The sequence below is a fragment of the Electrona antarctica genome, assembly GCF_951216825.1.
Source record: "Electrona antarctica genome assembly, chromosome: 15".
Lineage (NCBI taxonomy): Eukaryota > Metazoa > Chordata > Actinopteri > Myctophiformes > Myctophidae > Electrona > Electrona antarctica.
The window spans coordinates 44,942,378-44,969,804 of record NC_136796.1 but is presented as its reverse complement, the minus strand read 5'-3'; the positions used below and the strand labels follow the sequence as shown (position 1 = coordinate 44,969,804).

The following is a 27,427-nucleotide window of genomic DNA, read 5'->3' as shown; positions in this document are numbered from 1 at the left end:
GAGAGGTCATTTTGGCTGTTCTTTTGAGATTTTGAAGTTGATTATCTTTGCCCATGAAGCTTTCAGAAGGTCCCCCTTACATGACCATCATCATCTCAGACATTTTTGACATCTGAAACATTTTCTAAATATGAATTTAAGCACATGCTACTTTCTGTCTGATTTTACATCAGTCATGCTAGTTAGTGGTTAATTTGCTGTGAAAGAGAAAGTATGAACGGCCGTGGTATGGTGCCGTTTGCATTGTTCCTTGTCCTCAGGAACCCAAACTCCCCAGGTGCCCTTTGAATTCTGTCCTCAGACTATTCTTTCCAAGTTGTTGCCCTGGTCCACTTTGGATTCTATTAACCACTTTCTCATATCGTTAAACCAGTTTTAGTCGGTGTTTTCAAAAATAGTCGATCACACAATGTTGTGTGAACGTGTAGGATGTAGATCACCCACATTTTTTAAATGGCTTAATGCTGCTTTCCCACTACACACAAAATGTCCAGCTGAATGGCTTCCGAGTCGCCGTTGAAATGTTGCTTAACCCATTTTGACCCGAGATCAGATTCTAAAAATGTCTGTTTGAAAATGACAGTTTTCTGAAAAAGCTATGTTTCTATGTCAGTCGTTCTTCGATTTTTCAAAAATAGCAGACCTACAAGCTCGTAGCGCGCCACTCGGTGGCGCGCTATGAGCTTGTAGATCTGCTATTTTTCAATAGCTAAAGCATAACATAATGCTAACACCAAAAGGGGTTCCCGCGCAAAATGGGTTAAGCGACAGCCACACTGCATATTGTGTGTAAATGAAAACGGGTAGTTAAACATCACGGGGAACTGGTTAATAAACGAGAATTTGTTTCTCTTCCCATTTATGAAAGAGAACAGGAATTGTGGGGAGAGAGAGAGAGAGAGAGAGGAGAGGAAATGGTGAAACAACAATGTATTGACCTTTCACTGCATTACTGGAGCGCTGAAACTAGTTGAGCCCAGCTCAACTTTGAGCAGTAGCGTACCACAACCTGTCACGCAGTGACAAGTGACGATGTTAGGAAGGGACTAGTGGACAAGAGATCCAGTATAAGTCATTTTACACTTGGTTGCATGCTGAGAATAGCAGATCTACAAGCTCACAACACGTCCCGCTGCGACACGTTGTGAGCTTGTAGATCTGCTATTTGTCTAAAAGTGCCCTCTTACGGGATGTCAGCCCCTGCCCCTCCAACACTCTCTGCACGTCCCTGGAACAGAGTGTGCCTGGTGTTCAGGTGAATACCAGGTGAATACCAGGTGAATACCAGGTGAATGAATACCTTGTCTCTGGATGAAGATCCTCAGCAGCGGGTGTGCCGTCGACACCGCCTTGCAGAAGTTGTCGTCGTTGTTGATGGGCAGCAGGTCGCCGTGGATGTCGGCGTAGCCGATCAGCACCTCCATGTTGGCGATGCGGTGAATGTGCATGATGAGCTTGTAGAACTCCTCAAACTTTCCGGGTTTGACCCGGTCCACCGAGAAGCGCCGGAACTCTGCGCCATACTGAGAGACAGGACAGGAGGAGCAGAAAGAAAAGACAAAAAGAAAAAAAACATTATTAGAGGGGACAGTTGTCATGGCGACTAAACAGGAAGAGGAAACTGGCAAGTCTTATTGACCTTGTGGAATAAACTAGTTCACCGACAAGACTGTATATAGTGTGGAAGCATAGTTGAACTCTGTCACAGCCTCCATCAGTGGCGTGCACAGATAGACACTAGGGGGTGCTAGAGCACCCACTGCCCTTTTGGCAATGTGCCCTTTAAAAAAAAACCTTTGACATTGATCAAGTCTTCCATTATATTATTTAGGCCCCAAAATATATAAATCTCACACTATTAAGGCAACCGGCCGGGTCCACGCACTGCACAAGGTGCCCTTTTTTTCCACTTGAGCACCTGCCCCTCTAAATGTCTGTGCACGCCACTGGCCTCTATTCATCCTCTTTGTGTACAAGAAGTGATGGTGTCTTTCAGTTTCACGCATGCTATTGCTGGCCGCATTAACTAGCCAATAGTTTAATGGCCGGAGGCTCAAATGCAGGTCAATTGAGTCAAAGTGTGGTGCAATGATATTATTTTCACCTGTGAAACTGAAATGAATTGTCAATGTGACTCACATCTACACTTTCTTTTCCCATTCCACCAAGGCAGGCCTTAACTCAAGGAAGTACACAAACTAAGCTGGCCCCATGATAGCAAAACCAGTTTCAGCCACGTCAAGGTGATAACACATCTCATCATGTGATAATAATCTACATAATGCGCTCTCTCAGTTCACAAGGATGTTAGAAAGGGAAAGATTCACTATATTCGGCCCAAATTAAAAATAAGAATCCCTAGAAAGATGTGGCTTTTACTGAACCAAACACTGAGGTTGGTCATTGTCCCATAATTAACACCTTAAATGCCCAGCATAACTATAACTAAATGCATTTGAAATTTAATAAAAAAAGTTACTTTTCAGGATTCCAATTCAAAAATAGCAAAGAAAAATTCAGGTTTTCAATTAAAATATAGCAATGCGACACTTTTTGAGCTTGTAGATCGACAATTTTTGCTGCGACAGTAATATGCAATGTGGCCCTCTGGAGTGAGTGTGGAAATATAGTGGCCCTCGCCATCGTCAAAGTTGCCCATGCACCCCTGATCAGTCCAAATAACGTATAAAGCACAAAACAAATTACCAAACAACATCCAGAGGCTGTTCCAGAAGAGAGAGAGTCATTATGATCTGAGAGGGGTATGTATGTTTAATCAGCCGTTAGTGAGGACCAATGCAAAATACCACTGTGTTGTGTTTCAGTGAAAGGGGTTATCCTGTGGAATAAATGCAAAGACGAATTGAAACAATGTGAAACATGGAATAAGTTTAAAATAATGTTTAAAAAAGATATAATAAATTATATATATATATATATATATATATATATATATAGGATAGAATAGCTGGGTACAGTGTGTACGCATACGTGTTTGTATAAATGTATGTCCTCAAGGGTCAACCTTGACCCTTGACTGTCTGGTACAGTATATGCTTGACTATTTATTTATTTTTTTGATACACAAAGAAGGGGTAGGACCCGATATGTTTTTAACTAAACTTCTTCCTATCCCTTTTTCGAACATAAAACTATAAGGATATTAGATATCCCTTGTTTTATTATTATTTTAAATCTAGTTCTTCCTTTATTTCCATTGCCTGTTCATTTATGTTTTAATATGTTCGAAATAAATAAATAAATGAAAATGAAATGAAAATGATCTAACCTATGACAGTTGTAGTTACTATGCGATACTGAAAAACCTTATTTCAATTTCAGGGTTGAGGTGGGTAGATAATATACTGGATTTACTGAGGAGCTGTGATTGTGTGTTCTGTGACCTGGGAGTTGGGGAGGATGAGTTTCATTTTGTTTTTCCACCGTCCACTGTACAAGGATGTCAAAAAACAATCTTTATTTGGGCCCGGACCGGCCTAGCGGTCCGGGCACCCAGCCAGGCATCGTGTCACGGGTTCGAATCCCGATCCAGACAACCATTGCTGCGTGTCTCCTCCCCCATTATTTATATATATATATATATATATATATATATATATATATATATATATATATATATATATATATATATATATATATTATTATTTTTTAAGATTTTTGTGGCTTTTTGCTTTTATTGGAAAAATAATAATAATCCAGGATAAGAAACCAGATTTGTTTTGGATATCTGAATGTTGTATTGATTGATTGTTGGCTGTTGACTAAGGAAGTTTTTGTTTTAGGTAAATTCATAGAGAAGTGTGTGTGTGCGTGGGTGCAGCAAATAGAACAATCCAGGTAGATGAGGTACATTTTAGAATGTGGAGATGACATCAGCAGTTAGCCCCATGTTCCGCCCACAATACACGTGCAAGAGTACACACTTTAACCTCTTACCAGGGCTCCATTCTTGTTCCACTCCTTTTATCCCAGTCTTGACTGACTCTAGTCTACACCAAATTTATTTTATTCGATGAATAAACCCATGAACCCATGAATGAACCCATTATGTAATGCCCAGAATAGAGATGCCATGTTGTGGTCAAGCAGTTCTGCTATTGCTTTTTTTGCGCCGAGGTCCACAAAGAGCAGAGGGTCATGGTGGAGTCATCGTGTGTAAAAGTGGGACGTAATAAGCAGGTTAAATAAAGAGCCAAGAGTGAGCATGAGAACGGTAAGGAATGAGATATAAACCATAGCAGTGGAGAGAGAGAGAGCAGTGGAGAGAGAGAGAGAGAGAGAGAGAGACTATGAAATGGAGACAAACAAACAAAAGAACCACTTGCTTCTGCAAACCACAACATCAGACAGTCCGTGACAATAGCAGTGGTGTCAAAATCACAATAGTAATTTGTTGAGTGTTGTGATGTGTGTTACCGAGAAGAGAAGAGAAGAGAAGAGAAGAGAAGAGAAGAGAAGAGAAGAGAAGAGAAGAGAAGAGAAGAGAAGAGAAGAGAAGAGAAGAGAAGAGAAGAGAAGAGAAGAGATTTCAGCTCAGAAGACAGCGGGTGTGGGAGTAGAAAAACAAGTTAAAAAAAAACGATTGATGAGGTGAGAGGACAGAATAGAGGTAAAGGAGGTGACAACCAGGACAGAAGAGGATACATAACATTAGTCAGTCAGTCTCTGCTCTGTAATTAGGAGATGACATAATTATGATCAAAAGAGAAGAGATGCACACTGGGGGGGGGGGGGGGGGGGGGGGGGTCGTGGGACGGCAGGTATTGGAGTTTGCCAGACTCTCATATACAGTTAACTTATACACAGGCTCACACGTACACTAATGCACAATGAGTCACATGACACATTTTGGCAGCGGTGAAGCCTCCATCGGGGTATTTATAAAAAGTTGACAAACATGTTCCTCAGAAGGCAAGGGGAATGTTTTAGGTAAGTGAAAAAACTGAATTGAACTGGATAGTTAACAATTAACATACAGTATAGTTATAGTATATCATCATACTCGATAATATATACAAGTGGGAGTTCAGCCAGTTCACTGTCTTAGCCACTGGCGCATACAATTTCAGTCAAGTTTGATAATTCATGTCAACCTTAGAACCACGGAATTGCACGGCACTTCACGCAGTCGCTCAACAAGTGTATATTAAGCTTTGAGCAAGTCTGAACATGGTTGATTAATCACTGGCCTAAATTTGAAATCCAAACCTGAGAGTACATCACATGAACGGTGACATCACTACTCCCGTCCTATCAGAGGGGAGAAACATTAACAGGCTCAGACAAGTCGGGAGACAACACTGGATCATCTCACCTCTGACACAGTGTGGATTCTGTGGAAGATAAAAGCTTACTGCTTTTACTTCTGTTTTTTTTACGTGAATACTGTTTTGTATGAATACTGTTTGCCTGTAGAATGTTCGCCCAGGGCTGCTGTTGTTGTTGTCCCACTAACAACTTCCTAGGACATTTAATACATTTTACACAAATACTATATTTCAAGTGCAGCAGGTCTAAACTGGCCTGAAGACTCGAAGATCAGGCATGCTAATGAGAGTGGAAGTCTGGAAGGTCAAGAAGGAACCTGAAATTCTTGCGCTTGACAATCACCCCCTCTCTCCCCATCCCTCTGATCCGGTCTTTCACTGATAACTGCCGCCAGTGAGGGAAACCAGCTCCGGACCACGGCTCCATAACAGCCCAGATGGACACCTCTGGTGTCGCCTCCAGATAGGCTTATCACTAGAGAACCTTCCCTCCAGAGAAAAAACAAGCTGACTGAGGTAGGAACATCGGGAACATCCAGACAGATGGATGGTTTATTTCGATCTTATGCCATTGGAACATTACAAGAATCATGTATTAAACTCTTTAGACATAAAAATCACACCCGTGTGAACCGAGTGGTGCAACTCCCCTCTCCCCTCTCTCTCTCATTAGCAGGCAACAGTGCAGCACTATCTCTCTCTCTCTGTTTCTGGCACAACAGCACCACTTTTGCCCCTACTGGTACTCATAGTCACACACACATAGTCACATAATCAACACGGACATTGCTGTTTGGAGTGGTTGCACCACTCAAAAATATAAATATCTGCCCTCGGATAAGATATTTTATCACAACACTTGTTTCATTCAGGAGAATGTAAACAGATTTGTGAAGAGTCAACGTCATTTCCTCGAGCGCTACTTCCGATAATGCACTCTACGGCGTAGGTCTTGCCCAGCACGACCTGCAGCAAACAACTGACTGAGAAAAGTTTAAATATCGGCCAATATCAGAGAATCGAGCATCAGTCTCATGTAACCAGTAAGCTTACTCAACAACTCCGATTTATAATTTGTTTGTTTTCTCCATAAGGCATCACAAAGTCCTCTGGTCATGGGAATAGTGGGCATGATGCACTGCACATATATCATGACACTATGACACACACACGATACTGAAACTGCTTATCTGCAGGACAAGCCAACAGTACTGAATGACAATGGGCTAAATGGATGCTGAATGGTTCGATGACGAGTCATCTTTTCTGTCTAAAACATGACGGTGAATGACAATGACTCAGCAGCTAGCACGGACAATAACTTTCAATGTGACGACACGCTCAACGTTGACAATCCCACCCACACAATACCAAACTTGCGAGTCCCTCCCTCCCACCTATACCCACAAACAAGGCCCGGGCTGGCAGGCTTACAAACAAACAAACCACCTACAGCTCCATTTACATGGAACAAACTTTAACCAGGGGACCTGTCCGGCCTAGCCAACAAACACCCACTCAGCTTCTTTTTTTTTTAACCCCAACTCATCCTGTGGTTTGGAGGATACCCACAAAAATGATGGATGAGGCACACAGGGCTAGGTGTGTAGGAGGAGGGTGGTTTTTATGATCTTATGCCCAACTAGTCTTTTCACTTCACAACAACAAGGACGGTGTTATTTAGAATCAGATGACGGTATGTAAAAGAGACGTATAGAGACATCTAGGGCAATAAAAAACTGAGATTGGATTTATAGATGTTGTGGGATAGATAGTGTGTTTGAGAGATAGAGCATGTGATTGCATATTATGCAATGTGCGTGCATATGCATGTCAGGACCTCTCACTCTGCCATAGACACTTTTACACTGACACAAGGCCATCTTTAGCATTAGCAGCATACCCTTCTGCATTCATGTATTAATAATGCTTGCTAAATCTCCACCCTCCAAAAAGCCATATCATAAACACCTAAGTTACCGTTGCCACCTCACCCCTTTCACTGGGAAATATCTTGTATTTATATCCTGGTTCATAACTATGCTACTTTGCTAACCCTTTCACACAATCAGTCTGAGTGCAGATGGACAGGTTAGATTTGAAGCCTTCCATTTATGCCCATATATGTTTATTTGTGATCTAACACACATGAATGACAGCCACACGTATTTACTACAATCTACAGTAGTTCTGAGTTCATGCTTTATGCTAACCCAGTCAATGCAAGTGCACAGACATGACCAGTCTTCGATTTAATATTGTTGTCAGTTATATTTTTTTAGTATTGACTTATTTCTGTTTCTGCATCTCTTATACCTTTCATGCCTACTGTGCTGTTATTTATGGGACCTGAATTTCCCTCTGAATCAATATCCTCTCCATCTATCTGTCTGTCTATATTTTCGTGAACTATGTTTACTTAATTTTGTGAACTATGTGAACACTGAACAGGTGTTAAAACAGTCAAAACATTCTTGACAAAACTAACTGATTAATTAGTCTATTAGAACAGTGGTTCCCAAAGTGGGGTCCGGGGACCCCCAGGGGTCCTTGGGGGAGTTTCAGGGGGTCCCCAGCTAAAAGCTTGGAACCAAATGGACCCTTATGGGTCTGTAATCTGAGTGTGCAAATGGAACCAAATGGACCCGTTCCATCTGTACACTCTCAGAGTTAAATTAACATTGATTTTACAATATAAATTGGGGGTCTCAGAGATGGAAATGTCATTAAATGGGGGTCTGTAGACTAATGGATGTCAAACTGGGGGTCCTTGACATTAAACGGGTTGAGAATCACTGCTATAGCCATAAACATCTTCTCTTATGGGGGTCCCTGGCATTATCTTTTCAAATGGGGGTCCGCGGGGCTAATTAGTGTCAATTTGGGGGTCCTTGACATGAAAATGTTGGGGAACCACTGTATTAGAGTACTCAGCCTTCAATGTGGAGGAGAGATGCTCTGATACAACAGAATAAGCCAACTAGTGGGGCTGCGTTCTTCAGTGTATTATAGCGAGCAGTGGCAAAACAACTGAGTTAAATTGCATCAATGTTGCCAAACATACACGCGTTGACGCTGAAACAATGTAGCAAAACGTCAAAGGGGCAGGCATACATACACATACATACATACATACATCCTAATGCCTAGTAATGACATACATATCATATGTCATTGGACGATTATATTGGACGAATTCACGAATATCGCGTTATTATTGGAGGAGGATGGGGAGAGTAGGCTAAATCAAAGAGAGGCTATTTCACTACATCATCATCCCAAGAGCTTCGTGGCGAGTCGAGTCGGGTCGGGGAGAAGTCATCTCCTTCCAACTCAAGTTCCAACTCTAAAGAAGATTTCAACGTCAAAGAGTGAAAAATAAATTACAAAACAAACGCACGACTGCAACGTGTTGTTTCTTGAACGCGAGGGTCGCTCTTTTAGTTTCAGAAGGCATGATGAAAAACCCTCTCGGCAAAAGAATGTTTGTATTTTTGCACCACACGAGTCTCCAAACAAGCCCATCAGGCTACCGTTCCGTTACGGGACGGGACCGCCATGTGAACAGGGGTTTTTTCCCCTCATCAAATACACACATTATATTATAAAAAAGACCCCAAATTCTCACCTTGCTTTTCACCTCCACGGCGTTGCATTCCGCCTGTCGCAAAGGTTGCGATCTGTTAAAACTTCGATTCATTGTGGTGGTAAATAAATAAAAAAATAGGAAAAAAAAGTTCTGCGATATGCCCACCGAAAAGGGGCTTAAAATCCACACGTCTGGAATAAAAACAGAAATCCCTCTGTCTGTCCCGCTCAATGCTGGCAGGGAGGCAGCAGTATGTCTGTCTTTTAGCTCAGCGACAATCTTTTTTTTACGCCCTCGGATTCCTTTCCTTGTGCTCTTCTCTTCTCTTCTCTTCTCTGCATACAACGTTTTTGGGAAAAAAGTTGACGGGAAAATAAGAGGCGAACAAATCGCCGCCTCTGACTGACTTGGGGGAGTGAGTTAAGTTTTGAAATGACATCATCAGCCCAATGGTTTACAGCCCTTATTACGTATATTAGTCTTCCCATGCGCCAGAGGGCGCTGTCTGTCTGTCTGTCCGTGTCATTTTACTGTATAAAGTAGCATCTATTTACAGTCTATGAGTGGCATGCATGACTTTTAAGGAATATGCTTCTGTGTTTGTTTGTTTAACTTTAAACTAAAGAATCCCTTTGATAGTCAACTAGTCTTTTTCAGAGTCCACACCTGACAACATATAGAATGATGACCAGGATTACCAGGAACCCCAGGGGTCCTTGCAGGGTTCCCCAGCAAAGTAAGGAACAGTTTAATTTAATAATTTCACTGTTATTCACCTGGTAGAAGTTAGCCCAATGAGAGAATGTATAACAATAACAATAACTAATCAATCACTGAATTAATTTCGCTCCTATGCCACCAAAATGTGGAACGCCCTACCAACAGTCATTAAGACATGTGAATCCCTTGACTCCTTCAAAACGGCTCTCAAAGGGCATCTACAGACGGCTGCAATTCGAAACTGGCCCCCGTAAAATCTGAATCCCCCACCCACCCCTTTTTCCCCTTACTGTATTTTTTTTGTTCCATTTTTACCTCCTCTATAATGATTTCCTGTTTTTTGGCTATATAGAAGTGTATATTTGTACGTTTCTAAATGTTATGATGAATTGAAAATGGTGGACCCTCTTGTAAACAAGTGTAATACTTGTATGGTGTTGTCCACTCACAGTTAACAGTCTTTGTATTGAGTTGTGCTTGAAATGTACTGTAATTCTGCAAAATGTTAATAAATACTTCAATCAAACAAACAAACATCATCTCTCTCCACCACTCTCTCCATGCCAGTTATCTCCCCACCTGAACAATTCTGTATAAGTCTATAATCTAACAACAGCTTTTTTTATGTGGCACAAAATCTTTCCAAATGAACTATGTCCAAATGGACTCCTGTCCTATTATGTATCAATTTCAGGGTCCGACATGAAACAGTTTGAGAACCACTTCAGATAATAAACATATACCGGTAATGTGATAAACATACAATACATCTTATCGATATTGGGTTGAACGAGATCAGTGGAGCTCTATAGCTCTGGTGCTGTGCCTGTGTGTCACCGTCTCCACACCATAGCGCAAAACTTTCTTAAGCTGCGCACTTCTTAAGCTGCGCGCAGCTTAAAGCTTGAGTTTTTAGACAGCTGGTGGATGGAAAAGAAGCTCCACCTCCGCTGAAGACTTGAGCGGAGGAGAGCGTTTCCGGGAATCTGGCCGTCGCGCAAGAATTCGGCGGAGGTGGAGCTTAATTTCCATCCACCAGCTGTCTAAAAACTCAAGCTTTAAGCTACGCGCAGCCGAGAACGTGCGCAGCTCTTTTGATGGTGTGGCAGCGGCTAGAGTGTGTGTGCGCGTGTGTGTGTGTGTGTGGTTTGACGGGGAAAGGGCACAGGAAGTTGCTGTACTCTGTCCTACTTGAGCCATCCCACCCCCTAGCACAGTGGTTCCCAAAGTGGGGTCCGGGGACCCCTCAGGGGTCCTTGAGGGAGTTCCAGGGGGTCCCCCAGCTAAATGATAGTTAGGAACAATGTGTCTATGGGTCTGTAACTCTGAGAGTGTACAAATAACAGGTCCATTTGGTTCCATTTGTACACTCTCAGAGTTAAATTAACATTGATTTTACAATATAAATTGGGGGTCCCAGAGATAGAAATGCCATTAATTAAATGGGGGTCCATAGATTAATGCATGTCAATCTCTGCTAGTGCCGTAAAAACCTTCTCTTATGGGGGTCCCTGGCATATCCTTTCAAATAGGGGTCTGCAGGCTAATTGGTGTCAACTTAGGGGTCCACTGTTCTAGAATATGGCTTGCATGTATCCCTGTTTACAACATTCCTTGGCCTTTTTAGAGACGCCACTACGCCAGTCTGCAACGACAGCTGCAGATGGACTGGCGGGGGTCCCGAGACGTTGCCAAAGCCTTTTCGGGGGTCCCCGGCCAAAAACGTTGAGAACCCCTGTAGTATACCACCAGCATTGCTCCTGTAATTTCTTTTTAAAATATTTTTTATCCCACAATTTTGTAACCCATTTTTCACCCCTGTGTCAATTATCTAATGTGATCCTGGGCTCTACACACCCTCCGCCAACCTGGGGAGAGCAACGGACTTGAACTCATGCTTCCTTCATGCATGAGTGTCCAAGTCGCTCCTTTACACCTGACCGGGGGGAGTTTCCCTGGTTGGACGTAGCGCGTGGAAGGAACACGTTATTCCAACCAGTTCCTTTCCCCTCCATCAGGCCAGCCCCGGCTGGTCAGGGGGAGGCAGTTTAGAGACCAGGATTACTGCATGTTTTTTGTGAGGGTACCTAGGGGGACACGGGGAGAACATGCAAACTCCACACAGAAAGGCCTTTTCGCAAACCCTGCCTCCTGTAATTATACTTTGTAAAAAGCAATGCTCGATAGTATTTTAAGTAAGCCTTGCAGAGCCATGTGACTATAGGGCTGGCAAGAGCCCATCTCCTGTTTCTGTATCTTGAGGCGGCTTGATGTACAAGTACATCCCCCAGACATGATGTACAAGTTAACCCCCTAGACGTGATGTACAAGTTAACCCCCTAGACGTGATGCTAGTATGTCGCAGCCGAGTGCCAAGCAGGGAGGCATTGGGTCCCATTTTTACAGTCTTTGGTATGACCCTGCCAGGGACTGAAGCTCGACCTCCCAATTTCAGGGTGGACACTCTGACCACAAGGCTGGTGAGTTGTAGATTGGCTATTTAAATTTGTATTATTTATTACCCCCCATTTATTTATTTTTCTGCCTATAATGACATTCCAAAAGTAGGGATGCATATAGGCTATAGCTAGCATCTAGGTAGAGTTCATTTCAAACTGTTCGCTATCCCCACTGGACTGCAGGAAACCCAGGAATGCTGTTCTGTTTCTGGTCGAAGGGCCTCTATAAACGCTTTCACCTATCTGCTAATGAAGTCTTATCTGCCATGTTTTCTTGGGGTGACACATTGGTTTAACAGCTAATGGATCATTGTCACCATGACCTGCCAGTCTGCCTAGGTGTACAAATCAATGAAAATTGGTGTACGGGGGAGTTGTTGGCCTGGAAAACATTTCACTTAGTTTGTTTTCAAGGGGGAGTCACGGTTTACCAGGCTAGGGAGTTGTGTCCTTATCCTTATCCAAGGAATCCAGGGGAGAAAAAAATATTGATTGTATTATCGAGTTAGTCCAAAACATAAAGTGGCCTTGCCTAACGTTCTAGCACCGCAATGAGGCTGATTTGAAGTCTTTGGGGTGGACAGGTGGAACGTCTTCCTTGGCCTACTAGGAGTGTGCAAAGTTTGGTGTTGATCTGTCCAGCGGTTTATGACAGTTGAGATTGGCTGCACACAGACAGACGGACACAGGAACACACACACGGGGGTGGAAACATACTCTCTGCCAACCCGCCTATTGGTGGTGGAGATATAATGGGTAGAAAACTGGACAAACCGTGGGCATAAACCATTTATATTGTAATATTTGCTGCCATCTGCTGGATTCGGTGTGTGTGTGTGTGTGTGTGTGTGTGTGTGTGTGTGTGTGTGTGTGTGTGTGTGTGTGTGTGCGCATGCGTGTCAAAGACAGCAGATGGCAGCAAATATTACAACATACATGGTTTTATGCCCATGCACAGTTTATGCTAATAGAGGGAATACTGTTTCTTCTTTTCACAGCTTGTGCTTTGTTTGCAGCAGTAATTAGACCAGCCACTATACATTACCTGTGCTCCCGAGTCCCATTTGGTGGTGCCTCTCTCCCCTCAATTCTCTGTCTCTCTAGTCTACATAGGATACTACTAAGTAAATAGAGAACAATTCCCCTGCCCCCAAAACAAAGTATACAACATAGGGACAAGCAGATGCAAAAAAAATGACTTGAGAGATGACTAATCATCATGCCAGAAAACCAACGCTAAGGCGGATGGATGGTTGCAGGACGTGCACACATAGACATCAAAGGGGGCTTCAGCCCCTGCCCTTTTACCCGACTGTAAAACAACTCCAGACCATGAATGCAGCATTTACTGTGGTAAAGGAAATGCAAATGCCACTCCTTTTCCATGCCATGCTGGAATGGGCAGCATTCAGGACAAAGGAGCATTGCGTTTATTTCCAAAGTCTCCTGAACTTGAACACAGCATTTTGCGTTGAACAAATTTGGTTAGAAATCCATGCTAAAGAGTGCCGGGTTGCGCCCTGAAAATAGCTGATCTACAAGCTCTCAACTTGTTGCAGCGTGAAGCATTGTGACCTTGTAGATCTGCTATTTTTGTCCAAAAGTGCTCTTACAGGATTTCAGCCCCTGCCCCTCTAACACTCTCTGCACGTTCCTGGTTCACATGATCACATCAAATTGGTCCAAGAGCACTTTGCTCTACACTCCCCCACCCCCCTACACACCCCACTTTCCTCTTTGTGTTCCTCCCCTCCCCTTCCCTCCCCTCCCTCCAGCCAGCACACCAACTTAGGACTGGATCACATGAGGTACCAGGCAGCCAATCCAGCCAGAGCAGCGAGCCAAGCAGCAAACAGGACCTGTCCCACGGGATGTCCGAGTGAGGCCATGCCTAGCTGACAGGCATGGGCTGTTCCTCCACCACTAGCCCTGTAGTAGGGGCATTCGCTGACCGCTCCATGGACGTCGTGCATGCCAGTGTTTTCAAAGACGTCCTCCTGGATGGTCTTTCCAATCTCTTCCAACTCCTCAAACACCTCTATGTTGAACCTAAAGACTCTCACGGCCTCCGCCACGACCCTCCGCTTGGTCTCCGAGTCCAAGGCCAGCTCGTTGATGCGGCTGCGGTACAGCTGCTTGAAAGCCTTGATGCTGTGGATGCGATCAAAGTGATAGAACGCCAAGCCTTCTCCGGTGGGAGGCAGCTTCAAGGCCCGCTGGGCCACCTTCTTCAGCATCTGGCCCCCGGACAGGTCGCCCATTTGGCGTGTGTACGCGTGGGCCACCAGCAGCACCGGGTCCTCCCGGCCCGCCCGGCGGATGTGCTCCACGTACCGCCGGGTGGCGGGGGAGCAACCCACCTGGCTCCGCCAATCCGGGCCATAGAAGAACTCAAGGTCACGGGTCAGGGACTCGTGACGATGCAGCTCTGTGGGGAAATAGAGAGGGGCAAACTGGGGGTGGCGTTTGTTCTTTTCAATCTCCTCTTCCATGGCAGTGTAAATGTAATAAAGCGCCACGGTGCCGAGCTTGAACAGCTCTGTGTGGATTCGTCCCTTGAGGAAGTCTTTGACAAACCAGGTGTTCTCCGACTCCTTGTGAACCTCTCTGGTTCCTGCCGCCAGCAGGTCAGACAGGTCATTATCACCGGGACCACTGGGTGTCACCCTTTCCTTCATACGGCCGGCCATGGTCCTTTGGAGACTGCCACGCAGCCACGGTCATCAGCAGATTCACCGATTGAATTTTATACTGGCTTTCTGACATCATTGATATGATGACCCAGTCATAGATATGACGTCAGATGTGTGTGTGTGTGTGTGTGTGTGTGTGTGTGTGTGTGTGTGTGTGTGTGTGTGATATGACATCACATCAGGCCCGGATTGCGTTGGGCTATAGGGTGGGCTGCAGCCCGGGGGCCTCTGACTGCCCCTGACTGCTCAAAAAATAAATAATAATAATGTATTTTTTTATGATGAAATTGAGTATTGCAATCCGATTCAAGTGATTTGTGTTTAGTTATTGACTGTATATTTAGTTGTATTATGGTTAAAACATTGAGAGCTTCTGCTCTGCTGCACTGCAGACAGTGCCTGGCACTGCCTGCTGTGTTGTGGGGTAGCTGTGGAAAGCCAGATCCAGTCTAAAGCCTTCCATGCACTGCGACTAGTCTCTGTCTGACTGGGTACCCCAAAATTAAACCAAAATACCCCTAATTGTACCACTAGTACAGTGTTCTGTTCTGATCCGGCCTAAGCGGGTACTATTTACCGTATTTTGTAGACCCACCTGTATTTTGCACACAACCAGCGGAATGAGCCGTAGTCTTCTTCGCGTCACAAAGCTTACTGCGGATTGTGCGGAACGTTCTGTTTGACCCTCGCACCACACCACCCGCGGCCACGACCCACGTGATTACCAGTCAGTTGACAAGCCAGTACAACAACACGGCAGTGTCTTAGTGCGTGAAGCGGAGCTAAAAAGAAAAGACCCCAGACATACGGATCAGACCGAACTGAAAGAAAAATGGACCAGCAGCAGCATCCTGTACGGATGGACAGGGTGGGTTTTCTGTCTCCCCTGGAGGAGTCCAGCGCGGAGATCAGCAGAGACAGCGGCATCGAGGTGTCGCACAGCGCCAGCAGTCTGTCCATGCTGAGCGACATCCTCAGCAGCGGCGCCGTGTCGCAGAGCCCCAGCTTCGCTGCAGGCGCAGCGGCGGCGGCCGGGGCCGGGGGGGCATCATCATCGGTCTCCCAGAGCCCGAGCTTCAGTGAGGCGGTGCCGGGGAGCGACCACCACCAGGACCACCCGGCCGATGGATCATACGACGACGAAGACGAGGTCCTGAGACACACCGCCCTGGGATATTCCTCTTACATAAGAGCGACTGCTGGAGAAGAGGTAGTCTGATTGATTGAAGTATTTTATTAAGAATTTGCAGAATTACAGTACATTTCAAGCACAACTCAATAAAAAAAAAACTGTGAGAGGGGACGACCAATAAAGCACTACACTTGTTTACAAGAGGGCCCACCTTGTTCAATTCATCATAAGGTAGTTACATCTACTGATCTACATATTAGCGGATATAATAATATAAGCGTGTAAAGGGCAAAAAGGGTGGTGGTGGCGGCGTCAGACAGGGCTACTTAGCAACGAGATGACCAAACGACCCCCCAGGGTTTAAATGTCTCAATGGAAGAATATGGAGACCAGCTCCAACTAGCCTAAGATTTAGACTCTCGTAGACGTATTTATCGATTCTGATAAAGAATCGATAAATACGTCTACGAGAGTCTAAATCTTAGGCTAAGCTCCAACCAATGCAGATGTGCTACAGTGCTATATATAATCTACCATACAGATTGGTCAAAATAGCATTTTATTCATGATCACAAGTTCCAGATTGCAGCTTTTATTTTCTTGTGCTTGTTGTTACAACAAGTGTGCTTGTTTAAATTTAAAAGCAATTCATTTGTGGAGTATTTCTCTCTCATATTTTCAAGAGAGCAACCAAAGGTTAGGTGGAGGAGACAAACCCAGGACTCCCAAGCAAGCAGTAGACAACATGTTGAGACAAATGTCAAAGTGAGCTGCCTGCTTTATGGGAAGGTAGATATTGCACTTCGAGCGTCAGGCAATACTTGTCGTTGTCAACCACTGATACTGCTTGCCTTGAACACAGATCTAATCTTCTCAGTAGAAGAGGCAGAGAAAGAGACCACCCCGTCCCCAACCACTGCAGATGCACTACTAGTTATATTGTATTAAGTAGCATACAGATTGGTTAAAAATGTTTTATTCACTAAAAATGTTCTGGGTTGCAGCTTTAAAATTATACTTTGTTTCGACATTACTGCTGCTGTTAAAACCAGCTCTCCAAGCAGCTTGCTGCTTCTTGTTAACTGGATATGTGTGGTAGCCAATTATAAGGGACTGTCTGGGCTAGCTGGCCAGAATACAAAAGGCTCCTTGTGTTTTGGTTCTGTATCCCTTATTGAAACACTTGAATGGCATCCCAAATGCACTCCGGCAGTGCGTGTGCGTGTGCGTGTGTGTGTGTGTGTGTGTGTGTGACCTTTCAACACATCCTATTTAAACCGCAGCCAGTACATTTACCGTAGTTATCATCACGTGTTTCATCATCACATTCTCTCAACTATTTCTTCTCCAGATCCTTTGCATGGAGAAGAGCTTGGAAGAAATGCTGACGAGAGTGGACGAGTTTGTCGGCATGCTTGACATGGTAGGTTTGAAATTGGTCCAGAATGTTATATACTTTCACATATTATACTTTTTGGAAGCTTACCATGCCAAATGATGTGCAGCAGAGATTTGACCGTATTATTATGAATATGTAACTTTTGTCTTATGCTTGGCTTACTTAACCCATTCTGGGCGGGAACACCTTTTGGTGTTTCAAGCATTATGTTATACTTTAGCTATTGAAAAAATAGCAGATCTACAAGCTCGTAGATCTGCAATTTTTTGAAAAATCGTGAAAATGTGGTGCAAATCTTTGAATTATATTCTTTCAGAGCGAACGTTTTTAACTCAAATATTTGCTTCTGGGGGGTTCCGTTCCTGCCTGGAAGAACATATTTTCAGATGGGGGTCGGCGGCCAATTACATATATTTTTGGGGGTCCTTGACATGAAAATGTTTGAGAACGACTGACATAGAAACATGGGTTTTTAAGAAAACTGTCAGGAGAGTCGTGCACTGATAATAGCTGTGGCCACGCGCATGACTGTCATATGACGAAGTATAACTCAGTTCTTTACACTCTCTTGTCAGATCCGCAATGACACCTCCCAGATAGTGAACGAGAGCCTACCTCAAATCCAGCGGAAATCTGATGAAATGAGACAAATATACAGAAGAATTGACAAGTTAGAAGTAAGTACCAAGTTTGTTGTCTTACACATTCTCGCCCGTTACCATAGGCTGTGCTCTACGGAGCAGAAGAGAGCCATTAACCCGGTCGGATTAAAGTTTTATTAAATTAAAACACCAAATACTATTTGTTATAGAGCGTCGCAGTCCCGCCCCCTACCATGGCCCAGGAAATGATTCTCCGTTCATTTTCCTCAGACATTTCAGAAAGTATTTATTTAAAGACGTTTACGCCGCGGACAAAGCCAACTTGAGTCGTGACAAATCATGACAACAAACACAATTTTTTGGGCCGAACAAATAATTAGAAAAAAGAAAAAAACGGCAGGTTACAACACTTTTTTTGTTGTTTTTCTTCTTTGTAATTATTTGTTTGGTCCAAAATATTGTTTGTGTTGGCATGAGTTGTCACGACTCGAGTTGGCTTTGTCCGCGGCGTAACCGTCTTTAAATAAATATTGTTTTAAATGTCTATGGGAAAAATGCATTGGGATTCATTTCCTGGGCCATGGTAGGGGGCGGGACTGCGACGCTCTATTAGGAATGATGAAATCTATGCATTATTCGTAATAATGTATACATGTTTGCTTATCTTGTAGTTGTTTTTTTCCCTTTCTTTTATGTCATGATGCATAGTTTACTTGTCTAAAGCAGGGATTGTGGGGGTCAAATCTATGTGAGATTTCTTTTGTTTTTACTAACCACTTGAACCCCAGCATCTATATTATGGGGGTGTAGTTCCTTTGCAGTGTTTGTTCCCTAGCAGCACATTTCCACTGACAAGGTGTCTTTGTTTGTTGTCCTCTAGGCATTGGTGAAGATAGTTGGTGCCAACGTGTGTGCCATGGAGGAGCAGGTCACACAGGGGGAGAGCGAGCTAGGAACGCTGCCAGGTGCTTTCAAGAAGATCCTGCGCACAATGACGGTGCCAAGTTTCTTAAATGTGAGGGCTCTGTTAAATGCCTATAGATAGATACATAGGCATAGCTTTTAGTTTTTCAGTGAGTTTGTTGCCTCAATAGTTTTGACTGTGTTGTATTAACGGTATTATTACACAGTCAAATTGGGACTCTAAAGGTGGTTGCACATCGGCTGCGTTTTTCGGAAAACCGATGCCGCTAGAAATCCGAAAAACGTGCTCGGTGTGTGGGGACCTTAATGGTTTGATTGTCTTGAGGGGAAAATTGCTCACAATGCGTTTATTTTGTGACGGAAATGGCACACTGAGCGCACTGTGCAATGCAAACTAATAGGCGAGTGAGCTCTGGTGCAGTATTTCCAAACGCGCCCCTAGTGAGCCTATAGATCTTGTGTTTTTGCCATGCGACACTGTTATGACAAAGTATAACGTTGGGCTAAGACGAAGCCTGAGTGACGGTCATTGCAATACTATAAACAAAGATGGCTAGCTGCCAATATGCAAGTTGCTACCCGCATGCCCTGTGTGATGGCCCTGTAATACAGAGGTATTATTTAGGAGTGGAGCTGAAATCATTATTTGTTGACGGCACTGCAGTTTGGTGAAGTCTAATTTCAGCCCCGCCCCCAAAAAGTCACAACTCTGATATGGTGAAGAAACAATGGTCTAAGCCTCTAAGGGCTCCATTTTCGTCAACGCTAAACCCCTTATCCTTAAACTTCTTTGCCTTTTTTTTTTTTTACTATTTTGCAAAACATTTTTGAATAGTTAAAATGGCCAGTCTACAAGCTCACAACGTGTCAATGTAGATTGGCTAGTTGAACTCAAATTCATTGAAATAAAAAATAATAATAATCAAAATAGTAAAAAAAATGCAAAGAAGTTTAGGGATAAGGGGTTTAGCGGTGATGAAAATGGAGCCCTATGTCTTAACTCCTCAATTCAGCCACCACTGTTTAGAACCAAATCATAGAATTCGTCATGTAATGAAAACACAAATAAACTCCTCAGACCTAGCATCCCTAGGTCTGCACTATGGCTACTTTTGCTGTTTGAAGTGCTGTACAATGAAGTATATAGAAAACAAAACCCAGCAAAGAGCAGAATTATTATTCAAATGGGAATTATTTTATTTCTTTTCAAGCCTTGTTATTAAACCATTAAACTAATACATTGTACCTGTCCAATCACAGAAACCGGCCAGCCCAAGAAGACCAACTCCTCACCACCGCCAGGAGATTCCCGCCGTGTTCCGAACAGACGACTTTTTCGCATCGCATCCGGAACAGTGACCTCGGTCCTCGCACAAGAACACTTAATAACAAGGACAGGATTCTAAACCTCAGAAAGCCTGCTGGTTGGAACTGTAGAGACATTTATACTGCCGTCCATCTATACCGGTGCAACAGATCGACAAAGCAATATCGAGCCTTTCTGAACAAATCCAAGATTTCTCCGTGTCACTCACTGGGGCAGCAATGACACTCACTGAACTGTAGCAAAATGATTCATTTTTTTTTTAAAGTGCCTAATAGGGTCTTTTTTTTCTTGATTTCACAAATTGTGAAGATAAAAATGCACAGAATGATGTACATTTACAGTCAGTCAAAAAGAACAACGCCATCCCTCTTGCCTGTATAGGATAAGTGGACTATAAATTATGGCATAGTTAGAAAATCTAAGGACTTATTATTACCTGGAGAATCAACCCAGCTGTTTTTATATGAATTCCTACTTCTGACGTTTGTATAGACCTGTATACTGTTACGAACTTAATTATATTTATTGTATCATCGAATCACCCCCAAAAATACTGGTCTCTCAACTAGCTCTGCGCTTATACTATGTCTTCCATTGGGGTGTGTTCACAGTTCACACTGTCCGCTTGTTATGAAGGCAAAGCGCTGTCCAGAGTGCTTTTTTCTCTGCTGAACCACAGTCTGGACAGAGGTACGGAACAATCAAAAACCTCGTCTTAGGAGTTCCCACTGGATGAAGCTTGTTTTAAAGCTTACTTCAGGCTAAAGCAAGGGGCGGAAAACCTGCAGAGGGTTTTATTGAGCCAGCAGTCTCTTGAGACACATTTTATTGGGGTCAGCTGATTAAAAGCAGCCCACATCATGAACGTGTCCCTGAACAAGATGACTACCCCCACTGCTCCTAATAGTTAGGATGGGTTTAAATGCACAGGACAAATACCCCTAAAACAATATGCGCATTCTCAAAATAGTAAAACTATTCTTTTTTCTTTTTGTGGCCAAATTGGCAAATTCAGCTCTCTGACCAGCGCATTTTAAAAATGGCACGGCTTTTGCGCTAAGCGGTTGATCACCTTTTGGTAATTTCTCGTGTAAAAAGGCAATGCATCTTTTTTTAAGGACAGTGTGTGAATATGCCTTTATAACATATTCACTGTTTTGCAGGCCAATCATTTTCACATGCACATTTTTCTAAGCACACTAGACTAGAGCATAAGAACTTGAAGAATATGATAACATAGCCTCACAAGCCAGACTATCTAACCAGGTCTTGATCCAAGGTCAGATCAAGTGGCTCTTTTCAACTAAGGAACTTGAATTAAGTCAACAACAGTGCTGTGCCACGTATTTCACAGGTTCTGGATTTGTTTCACATAAGGTTCTCGGAACCTAATTTAGGCCCTGCTAAGGAGGACGTATTAATTAACCCCTGGGGTCTATAGGAATAGGAACCCATGGGAGGAGCGAGGGGTGCTGTTGCTCTGGATTGGTCAAGCTAATGTGACAACTCTGGAACCAAACGCTATCGCAAAACACAATGCCGTCATCGAAAAATAGCACACATACAAGCTCAACGCATCGATCGCATTGTGCGCTAGAGCTTAAGATGTAATTGAAGTGTTAAGTACGTACTGTAGTATGCTAAGATGGAACCTTGGATCTTGTTCCATGGGGGGGAAAAAAACCAATGTGTAATTGTAAGATGTGATTTGGTGTGTGATTTCCCTGAATAGAGGGTATGCGTGTGACATCATCATACCTGAATTGAGTGGCAAAAAACTACTTTCTGGCATTGACAGCCCATACATTCGAACAGAAAAGTCCTATTTGATTGCATTAAATGACTTTAAACAGTGTTAAATTAACTTTGCCACTCGATTTGCCACTCAATCTGCCATTCACTTTATACATGCGCATACCCTTTATAAACCTCACCAGTCAATGATGACAAATCATTTACATGCCAAAATCCTCAATAAAGTTGTTTATACTCAGACTGGTGTGACGTTCATAAAGGGAATTTATTTGGCGGCCAAGCGTTCATAGCGACGTCGTTTTTTGATCCTTCGATGTCGGTTCTTCCTATCATCGTGAAGTAGAATTCACCAAGTGTTGGATGGATTGTTCACCCACTAATAGGGAACGTGAGCTGGGTTTAGACCGCCGTGAGACGGGTTAGTTTTACCCTACTGATGATGTGTTGTTGCAATAGTAATCCCGCTTAGTATGAGAGGAACTGCAGGTTCAGACATTAAAAACATCCTTTTTTACACTTTTTGACACAGCATGGTTGTTTTTCACCACCTGTGCGCAACCTAACACACAAACACACACGCACATATTAACTGTATATATGATGATTTCGGGTGTGCGGGTACAGTAGAGGGACCCCCACAGGGTAACTCATTTCTCAACCGTTTCGGACGTGGGGCGGCTCGCCGGAACCGGGCCGGCACCCTGGCTGTGGTCCTGTGGGTCTGGAACTTGAAAATTGAAAACTTGAACTAGAGTCATTGAAAATTATGACTCTAAATTTGGGACTGCCATTAACATTATTCAAGTTACATATTACTGAAAATATTTAAATATTATGTTTTTAAGCTATACACAGGTTCAATGTTTGTTTTATAAACGCCATTGACAATGAAGGGAAGATTTATGTAATGTGCCTCGTTACGGCATATTGTCTCTTGTTAATGGCGTTTAATGTTTGTGTTGGCACCGTTTGTATTACATCACCTAATCACCCATGAGTTAGACTTTAATATATTAGTGCCCCTCACTTCACACAGGTGTGATTTTTGTTATTAGTGTAGATTTTCGTCTTACACAAAATATTAAATTCCCATTGACAATGAATGGAGAATTTCGTCATGTGGACGAGCAAATCGGCTACAGAGCCAGGGTGAAATTGTCTTGTTTTCCATAATTCCTATAATAATTTGTAGTTTCAAAGACAGTATCAACTTTCTGCCCCATTTGATTTTTAAAACATTTTTGTGCACACCTTTATTGTGAAAATTGTCAAACAGAGGCTGCTTGTGTTTCCGCCATGAGCTGCTATGGGAATCAGACGGGTTAATTAAATGATTCATCATTAGTTATAAAGCTTTCTGATGTAATCACGTACGTTTGTTTGGCAGGATGTAATTAGGATTGGATTTTTTCCCAATGTTTTGGCATCTATTATTTTATTATCTAAACCTTTGTGGGTTTCAGTAGCGATATGGCAGTACAAAAAAAAATCTCACATAGGCATAATAATTGGGAAAACGTAATTTGTAGATACTAGATAGATAGCACATCACAATCTTGGATAACATGTCACAATTAAAGCTTTCTGCTGTTTCTGCTATTCAAACGAAACAGAAAAATCACACCTGTCTGAAGTGAGTGGTACTGTACTGTACTGTACTGTACTGTACTGTACTGTACTGTACTGTGTGTGTCTGACTGTGTATTTTTGAGTGCACCACTCAAAAATAACGGGATCCAACCTACACTCCCAACAGCTACCATCCCGAATAAGCTGGACAGATGGACTCCAATGGACTCCAATAACCTCTACTCCACGAACCAACGTTTATATAATCGTCACCCCTCCCTTGCTTTGGTTGCTTTGGGGCCTGTGACAGACTGGGGCCCATTAAAAAATAAATATTTACTTTAACCAAAACATTATACATTTAAAAAAATAGCAGCAATACATCACAAATCACGGTGCAAGGCGTTGTGAACTTACAGATCTAATTATTATTTTTTTTTTTAATTTAAAAATGTTTAAAAATGTTCGTCCAAAATTAGGACACCAGGGTTGAAGTGATTAAGAATGATTGGTAGAGGAAATTGAATAGGCTGCATTTTGACGAATGTTAATAGCAGTCTTATTTTCACATGCCATGTGTGTCTTCATATTGCTGGTAATCTCCAAGCCGAGTTAGCTGGCCCTGAGATTCAACGGTTTGCAAAATTGAACAAAGTTATGCAGCCTGAAATACTTCGTATTGCAACAGATAACAAACCGTTCTCCTCTAGGTCGAATAACTGCCAGAAATAGATTTGACAGTGCGGCATCTGTGGAAATTGAAGCTGAAAGATCTTGGGGGCTCAATGCTCAAAAGGACAGAGACGCCAAATTTCTTGTGCACACTGCCAGAATTAAGGCCCAGTCCTGTAGGCTGTAGCCACACTAGGTTTTTTGAGTGGTGCAAACCACTCCTATAGACAGCAATGTGTGTCCCTGGGTCCTTGGGTCTGTCCCTGTCTGGGTCACTGGGTCTGTCCGAGCACGAAAATAACGTTATAGCGTTTGTTCAGCACCAAGTGTCACTGTTAGTACAGTACAGTACAGTATTACCATAATTATTGTCTCCATCAGGCCGAAGGCATGGGGAGAGAGTATGTTTTGCACTCCGTCCGTCCGTCCGTCCGTGTGTGTGTGTGTGTGTGTGTGTGTGTGTGTGTGTGTGTGTGTCCGTCCGTCCGTCTGTGAACAGCTAATCTCCGGCACCGTTAACCCGGTCGAATTTTGCACACACACTCCCTGGATGCCAACGATGAACCTCTGCCCCAGAAATTCCAGAATGGCCTGTTATAGCGCCACCAGGAGGCCGCTTTTTGGACAGTACACCTAGAGATTTTGTCCAAACATCACGCAAATTGGTACACAGTCTCTCTAGAGCCATTCAACGAAACAGGTCTTTCAGATTTCTCAGACTCCATCCTGATTGGCTAAGATTGGCTTCCAAAGTTTGCAGGAGTGCAAACATACAAACATAGTGCTGCTATAAATAGATCTATTTATTACAATAAATCAAAATATCACACAGGTGATCTTTATAGTCATGTGTAATCACGCCAGATCTGTCATGTAATGTATGCCAGCCATTTATTGAAAACACAAGATGCATTCATCTTTATAACATTACTAAGCATTATGAATATACTGTTACAAACAATCATATCCTGGTGGAGACCTGTGCCCCGAGGGGCACTTTTTCTAGTTCCCTGTGCGACATGCTCACACGCCCGCACGTGCTCAATGAAATGATTAGCAGAGGGAATACGCTTTTTATTTTCCAAATATTCAGCACGGCACACTACGTTACGTATATTAGCATATAACAGTAGACTACACCACCGAGTGAGTAGGCCAATGAAGGAAGTACATAACCGATGCCATACTCATACACTGTGGAGACATGAAGTCCGAGACCCACATGAGACATGTCGTTGTTAGACCCCGCCTTGTTTTCTATCTTTTTCTTTCTTTGTTTTCCTGCCTTTCCCTGCTGCTGCCTTGTTCTTTGAGGGATCGGGGTAGGCCGAGTTGGTGAGTTGGCAGAGCTCAGGCGACTCAAACTTCTTCCTGATTGGGTCCAATAATTTGTTCAGCGCAACCTCCACTGAGGCCTTCAAGTCTTTCGGGTCAATCAACTTATCCTCAAAGTCCTTCTTCAGTTGCTCAAACACAGTATAGGTTTGGTCTTCGCCCCACTTGGGGTCTCTTTCCAGGACAAACTGTCCGCAGAGTGGGAAGAGGACATGTTGGACAAAAGACAGAACTCCGTTGTTCTCGGTGTTGCCGGGCTCACAGAAAGCCTTATTCAGCTTTTTCTTCACATCCTCGCTTTTATCCAGGATATCAATCTTTGACTCTTCGAGGGAAGAGCTCATCTTGGTGCCCATCAGTCCTGGCACCATGGGATTCATCAAATGGATGCGCTTGGCATAGCCCAAGGAGGGCAAGTACTTCTCTGCCAGAGTGAAAATCTTCCTTTGGTCAACTCCTCCAAACTGAGCATCCACTTTCAGGTACTCCTCATCTAGAGCCTGTAATCCAGGGTACAGCAAGCCACTCAGCAGAGGATTCTCCACCTGTTTGACCACCTCAGCTCCAGCCTTCTTGGCATCATGTTGAGTGACCATGGTCGACAGACGGTACATATCCAGATTGTATTGGCGTGAGAGCTGGTGGTCCGTTCCCTTGACAAACTTGAGTTTATCCAACGACACCCCGATGCTCTCCAGTATGGCCTTGATGATCTGTTCATAGTACTGCACCCTGTGCTCCAGCAGATCCAAGGGAGCCTTCATATTGTCCAGGAAGGCGTGCAGGTCTGCAAGCAAGATGGTCACCTCACACCCAGCCTTGAGGAAGTCTGCAATTTTTAGCATAGGGACGAAGTAGGCAACATGAGGTTTGCCTGTGGTGGCTGTTCCCCAGTACACCTTCAACTCTCTCTCCTGGAGAATCTGCTTAAGTTTCTGGTCGTCACCCAGGACCTCTTGCAGGTTCCTTGTGATGAGGTGGAACTTCTCCTCTGGACTTAGCTCTTCTGCCATGTTCTCTCGCTCCATGTCTTTAATGTTCTCTTCTGTTTTCCGGACTTTGTGCTCCGTGGTCACAATCTTAATATCGTCCTTCTGCTCCGTCAAATTGGCGAAAAGGAATTCCCCATCTCCAGTCAATTTAAATCTCTCCTCCTCCACCCATTCCTCTCTCTCCTCCACCCACTCTTCTTCCATGTCCTCGATGTCGTCTTGCGACAGGAGCCTTTCAATCGGTTCGTCTCTCGTCTCACCTTCATTTGCCTCCTTGATGGGCTGGTTCATTTCCTCCCAGTCCTTCAGGAGGGTGTCTGCCTGTCTTTGTTTCCTTTTTTGCATGTAGGAGTAACCAAACATAAGTGTTCCCGCGGCCATCGCAGAGACGCCGACACCGAACACCTTCGGCATAAACATTACTGAAGCTGAAATTAACCCTTCTTACTAAAGGCGTAGCCTCGGAAACCCAGACGTTTTACTTCAAAGGCGTGACTCCACTAATGCATTCGTTTAGGGTCGACATGGAATTATATACCATGTCACAGCTGTGCATTGATTAGACAGCATTTTCTGACGTCATAACAGTTGTTATGGTAGCAGGACGGACTCTTCATGACGTTGCACCTAAGGCACTTAGGTTACGCACTTACGAAGGCTTTAACTTAGAGCTCCATATATGGGGATAACCTATAGTCCCATATATGGAGACAACGGCGATATCCAGCACTGACATCAGATTAAGGTAGAAACCCCAAAGATGGATATATATACAGTGGTGACATCATCGTGACACCCAGCTTCTAAACCTCAGATACCAAGCCACGCACACGGTATCTCCACCGATCTCATATCCTCAGAATCTACACAGGACCCAAGCAAGACACAGGATACAGGATACAGCACATAGGACAAGACTCGAGACACCACACTTATAAGACACAAGATCCAAGATCAAGAACACCTCAACA

At 43.6% G+C, this 27,427-nt stretch overlaps 4 protein-coding genes and 1 long non-coding RNA gene across 5 annotated transcripts in view; 2 read left to right on the top strand and 3 right to left on the bottom strand.

Moving 5' to 3' along the window:
* Positions 1 to 9,296, bottom strand: part of pard6gb (par-6 family cell polarity regulator gamma b) — a 59,308-nt gene extending 50,012 nt beyond the window's left edge. The window contains exons 1-2 of the mRNA XM_079523269.1: positions 8,917 to 9,296; positions 1,301 to 1,523 (exon numbers count right to left, since the gene is read on the bottom strand). Coding sequence (XP_079379395.1) covers positions 1,301 to 1,523; positions 8,917 to 8,988 — 295 coding nt within the window. The 5' untranslated portion in view covers positions 8,989 to 9,296. The remainder of the gene's footprint in view (positions 1 to 1,300; positions 1,524 to 8,916) is intronic.
* LOC306938920 overlaps positions 1 to 27,427 on the top strand; it is a 366,267-nt gene that overhangs the window by 294,503 nt on the left and 44,337 nt on the right. The gene's annotated exons all lie outside the window — the stretch shown is intronic.
* On the bottom strand, positions 13,856 to 14,746 carry LOC306938658 (heme oxygenase 2-like; the record flags this gene model as incomplete). Its single annotated transcript, XM_079522920.1, has 1 exon — positions 13,856 to 14,746. The coding sequence occupies one exon, from the start codon at positions 14,744 to 14,746 to the stop codon at positions 13,856 to 13,858; it is 891 nt and encodes a 296-aa protein (XP_079379046.1).
* bloc1s4 (biogenesis of lysosomal organelles complex-1, subunit 4, cappuccino) lies at positions 15,392 to 22,121 on the top strand. Its single transcript, XM_079522616.1, has 5 exons — positions 15,392 to 15,959; positions 17,233 to 17,304; positions 17,856 to 17,957; positions 18,763 to 18,897; positions 20,067 to 22,121. Exons 1-5 carry the CDS (start codon positions 15,582 to 15,584, stop codon positions 20,163 to 20,165), a joined length of 786 nt encoding a protein of 261 aa, XP_079378742.1. The 5' UTR covers positions 15,392 to 15,581; the 3' UTR covers positions 20,166 to 22,121.
* Positions 25,368 to 26,477, bottom strand: LOC306938657 (tyrosine--tRNA ligase, cytoplasmic-like; the record flags this gene model as incomplete). Its single annotated transcript, XM_079522919.1, has 1 exon — positions 25,368 to 26,477. One exon carries the CDS (start codon positions 26,475 to 26,477, stop codon positions 25,368 to 25,370), a length of 1,110 nt encoding a protein of 369 aa, XP_079379045.1.